Source organism: Scyliorhinus canicula, chromosome 11 (assembly GCF_902713615.1).
Source record: "Scyliorhinus canicula chromosome 11, sScyCan1.1, whole genome shotgun sequence".
NCBI classification, from domain to species: Eukaryota; Metazoa; Chordata; class Chondrichthyes; order Carcharhiniformes; family Scyliorhinidae; genus Scyliorhinus; species Scyliorhinus canicula.
In genome coordinates, this window is record NC_052156.1 from 165719274 (window position 1) to 165731930 (window position 12657).

The following is a 12657-nucleotide window of genomic DNA, read 5'->3' on the forward strand; positions in this document are numbered from 1 at the left end:
TTGAAGATGCCTATCAGATTCTTGACAGCAGATATAACCGGTACTAAAGATTTTGCCCTACCATCTCAATTATAGATCAAACCTATTCCCTTTGAAAACTTCCAGATCTCGAGGTATGAAACTTTTCAATGTGTTTATGTAGATTTAGTATATAACATAGATAGTAAATATAATATTTGTTTAAAAAACAAATTGCTTGCAAGATCTGTTATATAGACAAAAAGACTGCACCTCATACATAACCTCAGGAAAGCACGTTGTTGCTATGCCAGCTATATCACTTCAATACAGTGCAACCACAGTGTATGGCCACTTCCCGCCAACCAATGCAATCAGCCTCCGGAATGGGCAAACAAAACGAAGCCTGCAATTTCTGCTTCAGCTTTAAAAGCGAAGGTGAGCTGTTGATTGCCAGCACAGTTATACTTCAGGCTGGTTAAAACTGGGTGATTTGGCTGTGCAGAAAAATAATGACGACCCCACTGGAACTGACTACTTGGTACGACTATCTGACCTACTCTGTGAACTTTTGTGACTTCCAGGACATGACCCATGCTAAAGTTTTCATCGTTTCCGTCTACTGTCTGGTTTTCATTGTTGGCACCTTTGGAAATGCTATTGTGATAATTATCATGAGTTCAAAAAGAAAGTCTAATCGTTTAGTTGATGTCTTTATCACCCACTTAGCAATCGCAGACCTCGTGTTCCTCCTCACGTTACCTCTCTGGGCAGTATCGACCGCCCTGGACCATCATTGGCTCTTTGGAGAGAGCCTCTGCAAGATGTGCAGCTACATTGTGGTTGTCAACATGTACTCCAGCATATTCTTCTTGACGTGCATGAGCATCGACAGGTATGTGGCCGTTGTGTTGTCGGTGAAGTATGGCTACTTGAGAAGCAGGCGGTGTTCTGTCATCACCAGCTTGGTCATCTGGACATTCTCGCTTGCTCTTGGGTTGCCCACTCTCTCATTCAGGCACATGGTCCAGGTGGATGATAATGACAAGTGGATCTGCTCTGAGGTCAACATGCCCTCCAGGAACATTTTCGCCCTTATCACCAGTTTCATTGCCTTCGTCTTGCCCCTGGGCATCATCACCGTGTGTTACTGTTTGGTCGGTATTAAACTCTACAGACACTTTGACAGAATGAGAAAGGAGGAACGGAAGAAAAGGAAGTCGATTAAAATTGGCTTCTGGATCATCACCATGTTCATTTTGTCTTGGCTGCCTTACAATGTCTTGAAGACCACGGATGTGTTTGTGCAATCCTCGACCTCCCAAGCTTCGTGTGACACCCAGGAATCAGTGAGTAAAGGAATCCTGCTCTCTACCTGTCTGGCATTCATCAACAGCTGTGTCAACCCAATTGTCTACTTGGTTTTCGATCGTTATTTCAGGAAGAGCTTTTTCCAGCTCCTGCCCTGCCAAGTGGCCAACAGGCTGAAGGCCCATGGCTCAACATCCTTGCCTGATTCCGCCAGGTCTCAGAGGCGCAACTCCTCTTTCTACAGAGAGAAAGAAACAACATTCACTGCAGCTAAAATCAGTTCTTAATGCAAACCAGCGTGTTGCAGTGAGGGTCTAACTGTCAACTGCACAGCTTTAAACTAGGTGTGTTTTCTGCAATTTTACAGCATTAACTGCTACATGTGAAAGTCTCCATCATTCTGATCACAAACTTTCTCCCCATGCCCACAAGCTTTGGAGAGTTTTATGGATCTGATATTTGATACAGGATTGAAAAGACAAAAGCTGCGAAGGCATCGAAAAGTCAACTTTCTTTTCTTCTTTTCATCGGATGTGAGATCACATTTAGTGTCTGCGTTAATGCCGAGCCCTAATTTCCCATCAGAAGGAAGAAACAGGTTATGTTGTTACGTCAAGGAATTAGTCAGACCGTAACTACTGGCTGAAGCCAGTTCCAGGGACATTGCTTTTTAAATGTAATATTGGTATTGGCAGATGAATTAACTCAATGGTGCTTTTACTGCCTCCATTTGTTTCTGACAAAAATATGTTGTTTTAACAAATGTTTAAAAGATTGGAATTAAATGCTTGCGTTTTCAGATCTGTGCAGTTCCTTCCTTTGAATTCAGAATTATGAAAACAACTTAAATATGAAAAGTATCTGTAAAATTCAGAATAGCTACCAGGGCCTGGATTCTCCCCTACCCAGCGGGGCGGGGGGTCCCGGCGTGTCGGAGTGGCGGGGTTCTCCGCACCTTTAGGGGCCAAGCCCTCACATTGAGGGGCTAGGCCCGCGCCGGAGTGGTTGGCGCTCCGCCGGCTGGCGTGGACGGCCTTTGGCGTCCCGCCAGCCGGGGTCGAAAGGCCTTTGCCGGCCGGCGGAAGTCCGCGCATGCGCCAGTGCACCAGTGGCTGCTGACGTCATACCGGCGCATGCGCAGGGGAGGGGGTCACTTCCGCCCCCGTCCCCATGGTGGAGGCCATGGCAAAGGTGGAAGAAAAAGAGTGCCCCCACGGCACAGGCCCACCCGCCGATCGGTGGGCCCCAATCGCGGGCCAGGCCACCGTAGGGGCACCCCCTGGGGTCAGATCGCCCCGCGCCCCCCCCCCCCCCCCCACAGGACCCTGGAGGTGGCCCGTGCCACCAATCCCGCCGGCACCAGAGGTGTTTTGATTCCCGCCGGCGGAATTGGCCTGTCAGCGGCGGGACTTTGGTCCATCGCGGGCCGGAAGATCGCCGCGGGGGACCCGCCGATCGGCGCGGCGCGATTCCCGGGGGGGTCGGAGAATACCGCCCCAGATGTTAAATACATTCCGGGAAATGACAGGACGTGCTCCATGCAGGCGTGGAAGGAGCTGGGACCCGATGACAGGACGTGCTCCATGCAGGCGGGGAAGGTGCTGGGACCCGATGACAGGACGTGCTCCATGCAGGCGGGGAAGGTGCTGGGACCCAATGACAGGACGTGCTCCATGCAGGCAGGGAAGGTGCTGGGACCCAATGACAGGACGTGCTCCATGCAGGCGGGGAAGGTGCTGGGACCCGATGACAGGACGTGCTCCATGCAGGCGGGGAAGGTGCTGGGACCCGATGACAGGACGTGCTCCATGCAGGCGGGGAAGGTGCTGGGACCCAATGACAGGACGTGCTCCATGCAGGCGGGGAAGGTGCTGGGACCCAATGACAGGACGTGCTCCATGCAGGCGGGGAAGGTGCTGGGACCCAATGACAGGACGTGCTCCATGCAGGCGGGGAAGGTGCTGGGACCCGATGACAGGACGTGCTCCATGTAGGCGGGGAAGGTGCTGGGACCCGATGACAGGACGTGCTCCATGTAGGCGGGGAAGGTGCTGGGACCCGATGACAGGACGTGCTCCATGTAGGCGGGGAAGGTGCTGGGACCCGATGACAGGACGTGCTCCATGCAGGCGGGGAAGGTGCTGGGACCCAATGGGTTCCCGGAGCACTTCTATGAAAAATTAGTGACGGCACAAAAACAAATATAGTTTAGCTACATTAACACTACTAAAACTTAATAATATTAAAGATAATAAAGAATATTTTTGTGGCAATGACATTGGCACTGGGCTGGGGGAAATTTAATCTAGCACGCTCACAGTTATCATATTGGGATTTTCAACAGTTGATTTGACATGGTTGCACGCATTTGCAACCCTATCACCATTATTTGGCATCAATTGTTCTCAAACGCAATTAATTTCTAATAATTTGATATCATTTGCACTCAGAAGCAATAATCTGCGTATCATTCTTTTTAATTTTCAGTCAGAACTCACTATTTAAGTATAATTTTCACCCAGAACCGTACTTGCGATGTCAGATGCTAGTGACTATGGGCGGGATTCTCTGACCCCCCCCCGCCGGGGGGCGGGTGCCAATCCCGCCCCCGCCGTGTGTCCTGAATTCTCCGCCCCCCCGAGATTTGGCGGGGGCGGGAATCGCGGCGCGCCGGTCAGTGGGCCTCCCCGTGGAGATTCTCCGGCCCACGATGGGCCGAAGTCCCGCCGCTGACTAACCTCTCCCGCCGGCGTGGATTAAACCACCTCTCTTACCGGCGGGATTGGCGGTGCGGGCAGGCCCCGGGGTCCGGGGGGGGGGCGATCTGACCCCGGGGGGTGCCACCACGGTGGCCTGGCCCGCGATTGGGGCCCACCGATCGGCTGGCGGGCCTGTGCTGTGGGGGCACTCATTTCCTTCCACCTTTGCCATAGTCTTCACGGTGGAGGCGAAAGAGACCCCCTCCCCTGTGTATGTGCCGGTATGACGTCAGCAGTCGCTGACGCTCCAGCGCATGCGCAGACTTACGCCGGCCGGCGAAGTCCTTTCGGCCCCGGCTGGCGTGGCGCCAAAGGCCGTTCACGCCAGCCGGCAGAGCGGGAGCCACTCCGGCGCGGGCCTAGCCCCTCAATGTGAGGGCTTGGCCCCTAAAGGTGCGGAGACTTTCGCACCTTTGGGGCGGCCCGATGCCGGAGTGGTTCACGCCATTCCAACAGGCCGGGACCCCCCCGCCCCGCCGGGTAGGGGAGAATCCCGGCTTATATATAGTCAGGATTTTTCTGAGTCTCGCTGGTTATGTATGCAGTGTGTATGATAACACTCACCCAGAAACGCACCCAATCTTTCTCCCTCCTCTTTCATCCCTCTCTCCTACCACAGCCCTTCATCCTCCCCACTATTCCCTTCCCCTTCTTTCCTCCCTTTTATCACCCTCTCCTTTTCCCCCTCCTTTCTCTTCCCTTCTTTCCCCTCCCTCCCACTTTCCCTCCCCTCCTTTCAAACCACTGCCTCTCCTCTCCTTCCCCTCGCCACTTCCCCCTCCCACTTCCCCTTCCCTCCACTCAATTCCTCTGCCCATCGCCGCTTCTCCTGCCCACGGCCTCTTTTTCTGTCTCCATCTTCCCATTACCCTGTCCTCTCCCTTCCTTCCTCGCCTTCTCACCTCTTCCCACTCTCTTCTTGCCCCTGCTTTCCTTCCCCTACCCTTTTTCCCTTTCCTCTCTTCCCCTCCCTCTCCCCTCCTCCCTATGCTCCTGCCCCTGCCCCTCATTGCCCTCCTCAATCCATCTTTCACTTTCCCCCCTCCCCATCCCTTCATTTCCTTATCCCCCAATGGAGAGAACTCCATTGACAGGGCCAGTTGGTAACTGGAAGTGATGTTTTACATGGCTGCTCTGTGTAGATTTGAAGTTAGAGCGGAAATGGTTTGGAATGAGTAAAGTATTGGAGAAGTCAGGGGGTTGGGGGACGGGGGTTCGAGAGAAGTCGGAGAGAGGGGGGTTGTCAGAATTCGGTAGGAAAGTGGGAAGAAAAATCAGGAGGTTTGAAAGTTGACAAAGTCCCAAGGCTTGGAGACTGGAGGGAATGGGGAGCGATTGGAGGCAACAGAGAGAAGGAAGAGATTGGAGGCTAGTGGAATCAAGGGGGGCGGGGGGGGGGAGTTTAGACTCTGAGACTTGGGGAGGGGGGGGGGAGAGTTTAGACTCTGAGACTTGGCGAGCGGGCGGGGTGGGAAATATTAACCATGGGCAGGATTGTCCGCTCCATCAGCTGTGTGCTTCCCATGGTTTGCTGCTGGCGGGATCCTATCTTCCTGCCGATGACAACGCGATTCCTGATTTAAGCCACCACACGTTCCCGGGAAATCCCTGGGAGGGGGTGCACTGCCAGCGGGAAAGAAGAATCCCAACAACAGGAGGATTCCGGAGCCTGATATTAAAATGAATTAAGAACTGATGGGAATGGATTGGGCCTCTCGAGCATGGAGTAGACAGCAGAACATTTATTTTGGACTAAATTAAAATCTGAATAAATTCAATTATTATTTAAGTCATTAATTTCCTTGCATGTTTCAATGCAGGTTGCTAAGTGTATTTGATAGCTTTGAGCATACTGGATAGTTTTCAGTGAGCTGCATAACTTTGAGCCTACTGGAGAGCTCTGAATCAGCTGGATAGCTTTGAGCGCACCGTACAGCTATAAGCTCGCTGCCCATCTTTGAGCCGACTGGATAACTTTAAATGTGCTGAATAGCTTTGAGTGTGATGGATAACTTCTAGCATACTGGATAGCTTTGTGTGCACTGCATAGCTTTCAGTGTGCTGGATAGCTTTGTGTGCACTGGATAGCTTTGAGTGCGCTGGATAGCTTTGTGTGCGCTGGATAGCTTTGAGTGCGCTGGATAGCTTTGTGTGTGCTGGATAGCTTTGAGTGTGCTGGATAGCTTTGTGTGTACTGGATAGCTTTGAGTGTACTGGATAGCTTTGAGCATACTGGATTGCGTTGAGTGCGCTGGATAGCTTTGAGTGTGCTGGATAACTTTGAGTATACTGGATAGCGTTGAGTGCGCTCCATAGCTTTGAGTAGGCTAGATACTTTGAGCATACTGGGTAGCTTTGAGTGCACTGCATAGCTTTCAGTGTGCTGGATAGCTTTGAGTATACTGGATAGCTTTGAGTATACTGGATAGCTTTGAGTATACTGGATAGCTTTGAGTGTGCTGGATAGCGTTGAGTGTGCTGGATAGCTTTGAGTGCACTGCATAGCTTTCAGTGTGCTGGATAGCTTTGAGTATACTGGATAGTTTTGTGTGTGTGGATAGCTTTGAGTGTGCTGGATAACTTTGAGTATACTGGATAACGTTGGGTATACTGCATAGTTTTGTGTGAGTGGGTAGCTTTGAGAATACTGGATAACTTTGAGTATACTGGATAGCATTGAGTGCGCTGGATAGCTTTGCGTGTGCTGGATAACGTCGAGCATACTGGTTAGCTTTGAGTGTACTGGATAGCTTTGAGTATACTGGATCACGTTGAGTGCGCTTGATAGCTTTGAGTAGGCTGGATACTTTGAACATACTGGGTAGGTTTGAGTGCAGTGGATAGCTTTGGGTGTGCTGGATAGTGTTGATTACTGAAGTTAAAACTCACCACTATTCTTAGAATTCCCCCTATACCAAAAAAAGGTCGATATTCTAAATGGTGAACAGGGATTCTCACTCCCTGACTCCAATGCAGGCTTCGGTGGGTGCTATTCAGGTCAAACTATCTTTTCAAGTTATCCCCCGGTATAACCCATACCTTCACCGAAGAATTTTACCTACTTACCCCTTAATAGCATCGATGTCCTGGGTCCTGCGTTATTAAGGAAGTGAAGTAAGCTAATAACCACTTTTTCAGGTTAAGTTATTTTTATTATTATATTTTTTCTTTTAAAAGCTGCAAACACTTTCTTTACAGAAAGGAAAAAGGATCTTGCTTCTGGCTGCTGCTGGTTGAAGGGACCTTCAGGCCCACGACACTCAATCTTCTTTAAATTCTGGTCTTCTTGGGATGTATTCGCTGGTTAGCTCTGTTGCTGTGTCTTGTTGATCCATGTACTGAGCTATAAGAGCTAACTCTGCTAGCTATCTCTAAGCTGACTCTGACTCCTGTTTAAATTCTAGCCTTCCTTAGATGTATAACTGTTTAAACTCGGCTGCTTGCCTTGTCTTTCCCATGACCGAGCTCTCTCTCTCTCTCTCTCTCTCTCTTTCTCTCCTGTTGCTGGTTTCCTCTGTCCTCTGTCCTCTGGGTTTATATTCTCTTTCTGAGAGTTATTAAGTTTTAACGACTTTATTGTAAATGGGCTTGTTTCACTTTGATAGTTTAAAAGTATCTTTGATGTAAACATCTTACTACAACTAATTATTCATTTTGGGCATATCGTCTCCTCTCAGATCTGATTAAAAAATGCTTTGGTTTCAATAGTTAACTTTTATTTCTGTGATTTCGAATCGTTTAATTTTCCAATTGTCCCCAGCTCATAACTTTGCCTTTGATTTTGACTTAAATGATGTTTCTCGTAGACAGGTCGTCTCCAATTTTCTTTTAATTGACTTGATGTTCGTAGAATTTTACACTTTAAAATTGACACCAAATTCGACTGGGCATCTTCCATCCTTTCCAGCTGTTTACTAAGAGAGTTTATTTCAATTAAGGTGTGAAACTTTGCTTTTAGCTGTATGCTAAAATTTAACTTGGTTATGACTTGAAAGACTTGCCTGTTTTAAACATTCGTCACTTAATGCAATTGAAACTCTCATCCATGCTTTTTCAGATGCTTCCTGAGATAGTTACATTCCATGAAGGTGTGAGCCATTGTTTTAGCTTACCACATGAAACCTATCTGTTTGCTAAGCCTGTTTGTGAGCAAGAATCTGCATTTTACAACCCTGCTCTTTGAAGCTGCTATGAAACCTTTTGTGGGATCTTTCCCTGTACCCTCTCAAACCAGATATTGCCAGACTTCCATGTTTCAAATGACACATTTTTCTGTATTTTCAAGAACATTACGCTGGATAGATTTGAGTGTACTGGATAGCTTTGTGTGTGCTGGATAACTTTGAGTATGCTGGATAGCGTTAAGTGTGCCGGATAGTGTTGAATGCACTGGATAAATTTGAGTGTGCTGGATAGCTTTGAGTACACTGGATAGCTTTGAGTCCGCTGGATAGCTTTCAGTGCGCTTGATAGCTTTGAGTGTGCTGGATACTTTGAGCATACTGGGTAGCTTTGAGTACACTGGATAGCTTTGAGTGCGCTTGATAGCTTTGAGTGTACTGGATAGCTTTGAGTATGCTGGATAGCTTTGAGTATGCTGGATAGGCTCTAGCATACTGGATAGCTTTGTGTGTGCTGGATAGCTTTGAGTATGCTGGATAGCGTTGAGTGCGCTTGATAGCTTTGAGTTTGCTTGGATAGCTTTGAGTGTACTGGATAGCTATGAGTGTGTTGGATAACTTTGAGTGTGCTGGATAGTGTTAAGTGTGCTGGATAGTGTTGAGTGTGCTGGATAACTTTGTGCGTACTGGGTAGGTTTGAGTGTAGTGGATAGCTTTGAGTTTGCTGGATAGCTTTGAGTATACTGGGTAGCGATGAGTGCGCTGGAAAGCTTTGAGTATGCTGGATAGCTTTGAGTGTGCTGGATAGGCTCAAGCATATTGGATAGCTTTGTGTGTGCTGGATAGCTTTGAGTGCACTGGATAGGTTTGTGTGCACTGGATAGCTTTGAGTGCACTGGATAGGTTTGTGTGCACTGGATAGCTTTGAGTGTGTTGGATAGCGTTGAGTACACTGGATAGCTTTGTGTGCGTGGATAGCTTTGAGTATACTGGATAGCTTTGAGTGTGCTGAATAACTTTGAATATGATGGATAGCGTTGAGTATACTGGATATCGTTGAGTATACTGGATAGTTTTGTGTGTGTGGATAACTTTGAGCAGACTGGTTAGCTTTGAGTGCACTGGATAGCTTTGACTATACTGGATAGCATTGAGTGTGCTGGATACCTTTGAGTGTGCTGGATAGCTTTGTGTGTGCTGGATAGCTTTGAGTATACTGGATAGCTTTGTGTGTGCTGGATAGCTTTGAGTATACTGGATAGCTTTGTGTGTGCTGGATAGCTTTGAGTGACAGGATAGCTTTGAGTGTGCTGGACAGCTTTGAGTGTGCTGGATATTTAATTTAACCATCTCTTTAAGAACAACATCATTAATTATTCTTTCTTTTGAAAAAAAACAATAAAAGTATTGCTGCCAATATTGCAACATCAGATAGCCTGACGATTATTCAACTTGTTTCCATCGCAGCAATCTTCTTAGTTTGTTCAATTTGAATTGGGTAAACTGGAAAAAACACCAAAGAATTGTTCACCAAATTTAACAACCATTGCAGAAATAAAGTCACATAAACAAATGTCTTTGTGAGACACACTGCAGGCTTAAACGGCTGAATGATTTTGAAGAGACTTTGATTACAGTTTCTCACAGCCATGGGATTAAAAGTTTGCATAAGCTCTGAGTTAGTCAGAAATTCCGCAATGATTTCAGTTTCATGATTACATTTTATTCTGCACCAGGTGACTGTTGCTGTCACAGTGCGGGATTGTGACCCCCATTTCACCCAAAGGGTTTCAAATAATTCATAAACTTGGCTTTAAATGCCAGTATATACTGGCGACCACGAAACTACTGGATTGTCATTAAAAAAAAACCAAAAGGTTCACTGATGTCTTTTCGGGAAGGAAATCTGCCTCGTTACCCGGTCTGGCCTGTACGTGACTCAAAACCCACATCAGTGTGGGTGACTCTGACTTGCCCTGTGATTTGGCCCCGACAAAGCTTTCCGTTGTAATAAGCAATGGATTGTGCCCTAGCCAGCGAGGCCCACAGCCCTCAATGAAAGAATTCAAGAAAAGTTCAACTAAAGTTCATAAATATTCAGTCAGCTCTAAGAGAAGCTTAAACGCACTGGCCAAGGAACCTGGTGTGTCTCTGGATAGAACAATAACTGTGCCTGGGGTCTGAGGCCTAAGGCCCACCCGCTACTGTGCCTGGTTACCTGGGAGAGGTGGCGAGAGTAACAGGCAGCTTCAAGGTGAAGCAGGCACCTGTGCTGCCAGCAATAGCCCTCAGGTAACTGATGAAGGGAAAATTGGGGAAGACAATATATATGGAAAGGCAACTGTGTATAGCGAGGGCTGATTGTTTAGGCTTCTGTCACTAAGGCGGATGTTGACCTCTATCTCGTAGTGAGTGCATGCTCTGTGCCAGCCTGGATGCTGGTTAGTGTCTGAAAGACAGCACAGCAGAATCCAAGGGCTTAATGTAAACCATAAGAGTTTAGCTCCCCACCCTGGCTGAGTATCTCTGCTCCCTCACACATTTGTTTCAAGCGATGTTGTCCCTAAGGTTGCGAATCCATTACTGCAACATGTTCCTCGCGCTTTCACATCTTTCTTCCCTCTGATTTACCTCTCCAGTATTTTGTGCTGTCGGATTCCCCGGGGCTCCGTTGCACTTTCTCTGTCATGACTGAAAATACATTTCAAATATTCTCCTCGGTGCCGCGAACTTTAGATGCCTCGTCTGCACCTTCTCGACTGCTTTCAATGTGACCCTGAGGGAGCAGTGAGAAACTCAGACCTGGGGCTGTGAGTGGGCGTCTTTGCAGAATTCCGAGCAGACTGTTAAAGCAGCAAGAATTGTGCAGGAGCCTGGGGTCCAAAGTGCTGGTGCCAACCTTCCACGTAGACTTTGAAATGGCGACAGAGGGATCTGTTGGGATGGGGTGGGTGGGTGGGGGAAGTAAAACTCAAAAAAGGAAACTATAATGAGACCAAAATGGAAATAGGAAAACAGGGTCGGAACGCACTGTGTCTGGGAGAGGGAACACCAGTTACTGTTTGCGGGGGTTGGGGGGGGGGGGGGGGGGGGGGGGGGGGGGGGGGGGGGGGGGCTCATTTACTGTGATACCAGTCTTTGCCAAAGCAGCTTTCTCGATTCTCTGCACCCCCACGAGATCTTGCAATGAGCAAAATCATTGGGTTGCACTTTGGTGTAAAACCCCGGGAATTTCTTGTATTGAAACACAATTTGATTCACCCAATTATCAGTGTTCCCAATTTTAGGAGATCACAGCAAAGCAGGTCTCCCATTGACAGGAAGGACAAACAGATAGAAAGTGATTTCCCAGACATTGGTCAGATGCCAGGAATCTCATATCAATCACATTTGACTTAACCGGGTGGTACAAAGCGGCACTGTGAATAAGATTGCAGATCATCGGGTTTTTAACAACTATGCTGAGTTATAAATATTTATTCCATGATTGGTGTGAAGTAGACACTGCGGTAACCTTCTGTACTTGCCTTTGGGGCATTGCTATCAGTAACGGTGATCACAACGTTAACATTACTGCACCCTGAGGGATATGGTGAGATTACAATCCATTAGCTACTTTTAACTGTGGAGTACAAATTATATCCTTTCGCCTTCGCTCCTTCAGGCAAATACAGAAATATAATAAAGTACATTCAGTATAAATTTATGGAATTGTCATGTTCAGGGGAAGACGGCAGGAGTTGTGAAAAGTTCAGTCATAGGAGTCGCTGGAAGAAAAAGTTACCCAGAAAATATGAGTGAACTGCATGTGGGCAGCCAAGACTGCTGTCGACCAACACCACTCAGCAGCGGTTACCTCAACATCTAATACAGTTGCACAAATGCCCAATGCGTTCATCTGTCAGGTTTGTGAAGCAGAGTTTTTTCTGTTCCCTCGCCCGCCATCTCACCAACCCCCCACCCGCCCCATATTCAAGGCTTGAATAGCTCGAGGGAACTGCATTGATATTGTGACACAGGGATTGAAGTGGTTTTCTGAGGTCACTGTGCTTCACTCAGCCAGAGATAAGTTGCAGTTTTGAGTCTGTTATCACACATGAGCTCAGAGAGGCTCAGAGAGGCTCAGAGAGGCTCAGAGAGCCACAGCGACGCTCAGAGAGGCTCAGAGAGCCACACGGAGGCTCAGAGAGGCTCAGAGAGGCTCAGAGAGGCTCAGAGAGGCTCAGAGAGGCTCAGAGAGGCTCAGAGAGGCTCAGAGAGGCTCAGAGAGGCTCAGAGAGTCACAGCGACGCTCAGAGAGGCTCAGAGAGGCTCAGAGAGGCTCAGAGAGTCACAGCGACGCTCAGAGAGGCTCAGAGAGCCACACGGAGGCTCAGAGAGGCTCAGAGAGGCTCAGAGAGGCTCAGAGAGGCTCAGAGAGGCTCAGAGAGGCTCAGAGAGTCACAGCGAGTTTTATTCTGGGAGGCAGCATAAGTCAACAAATCTCATAAATGGACAAAGAAAGTGCT

General features: G+C 48.1%; 1 protein-coding gene across 1 annotated transcript; it reads left to right on the plus strand.

Moving 5' to 3' along the window:
* Positions 1-419: 419 nt before the first annotated feature.
* Positions 420-2070, plus strand: LOC119973686 (apelin receptor A-like). The gene has a single exon (XM_038812065.1). It carries the CDS (start codon positions 471-473, stop codon positions 1554-1556), a length of 1086 nt encoding a protein of 361 aa, XP_038667993.1. The 5' UTR covers positions 420-470; the 3' UTR covers positions 1557-2070.
* The last annotated feature ends 10587 nt before the right edge of the window (positions 2071-12657 follow it).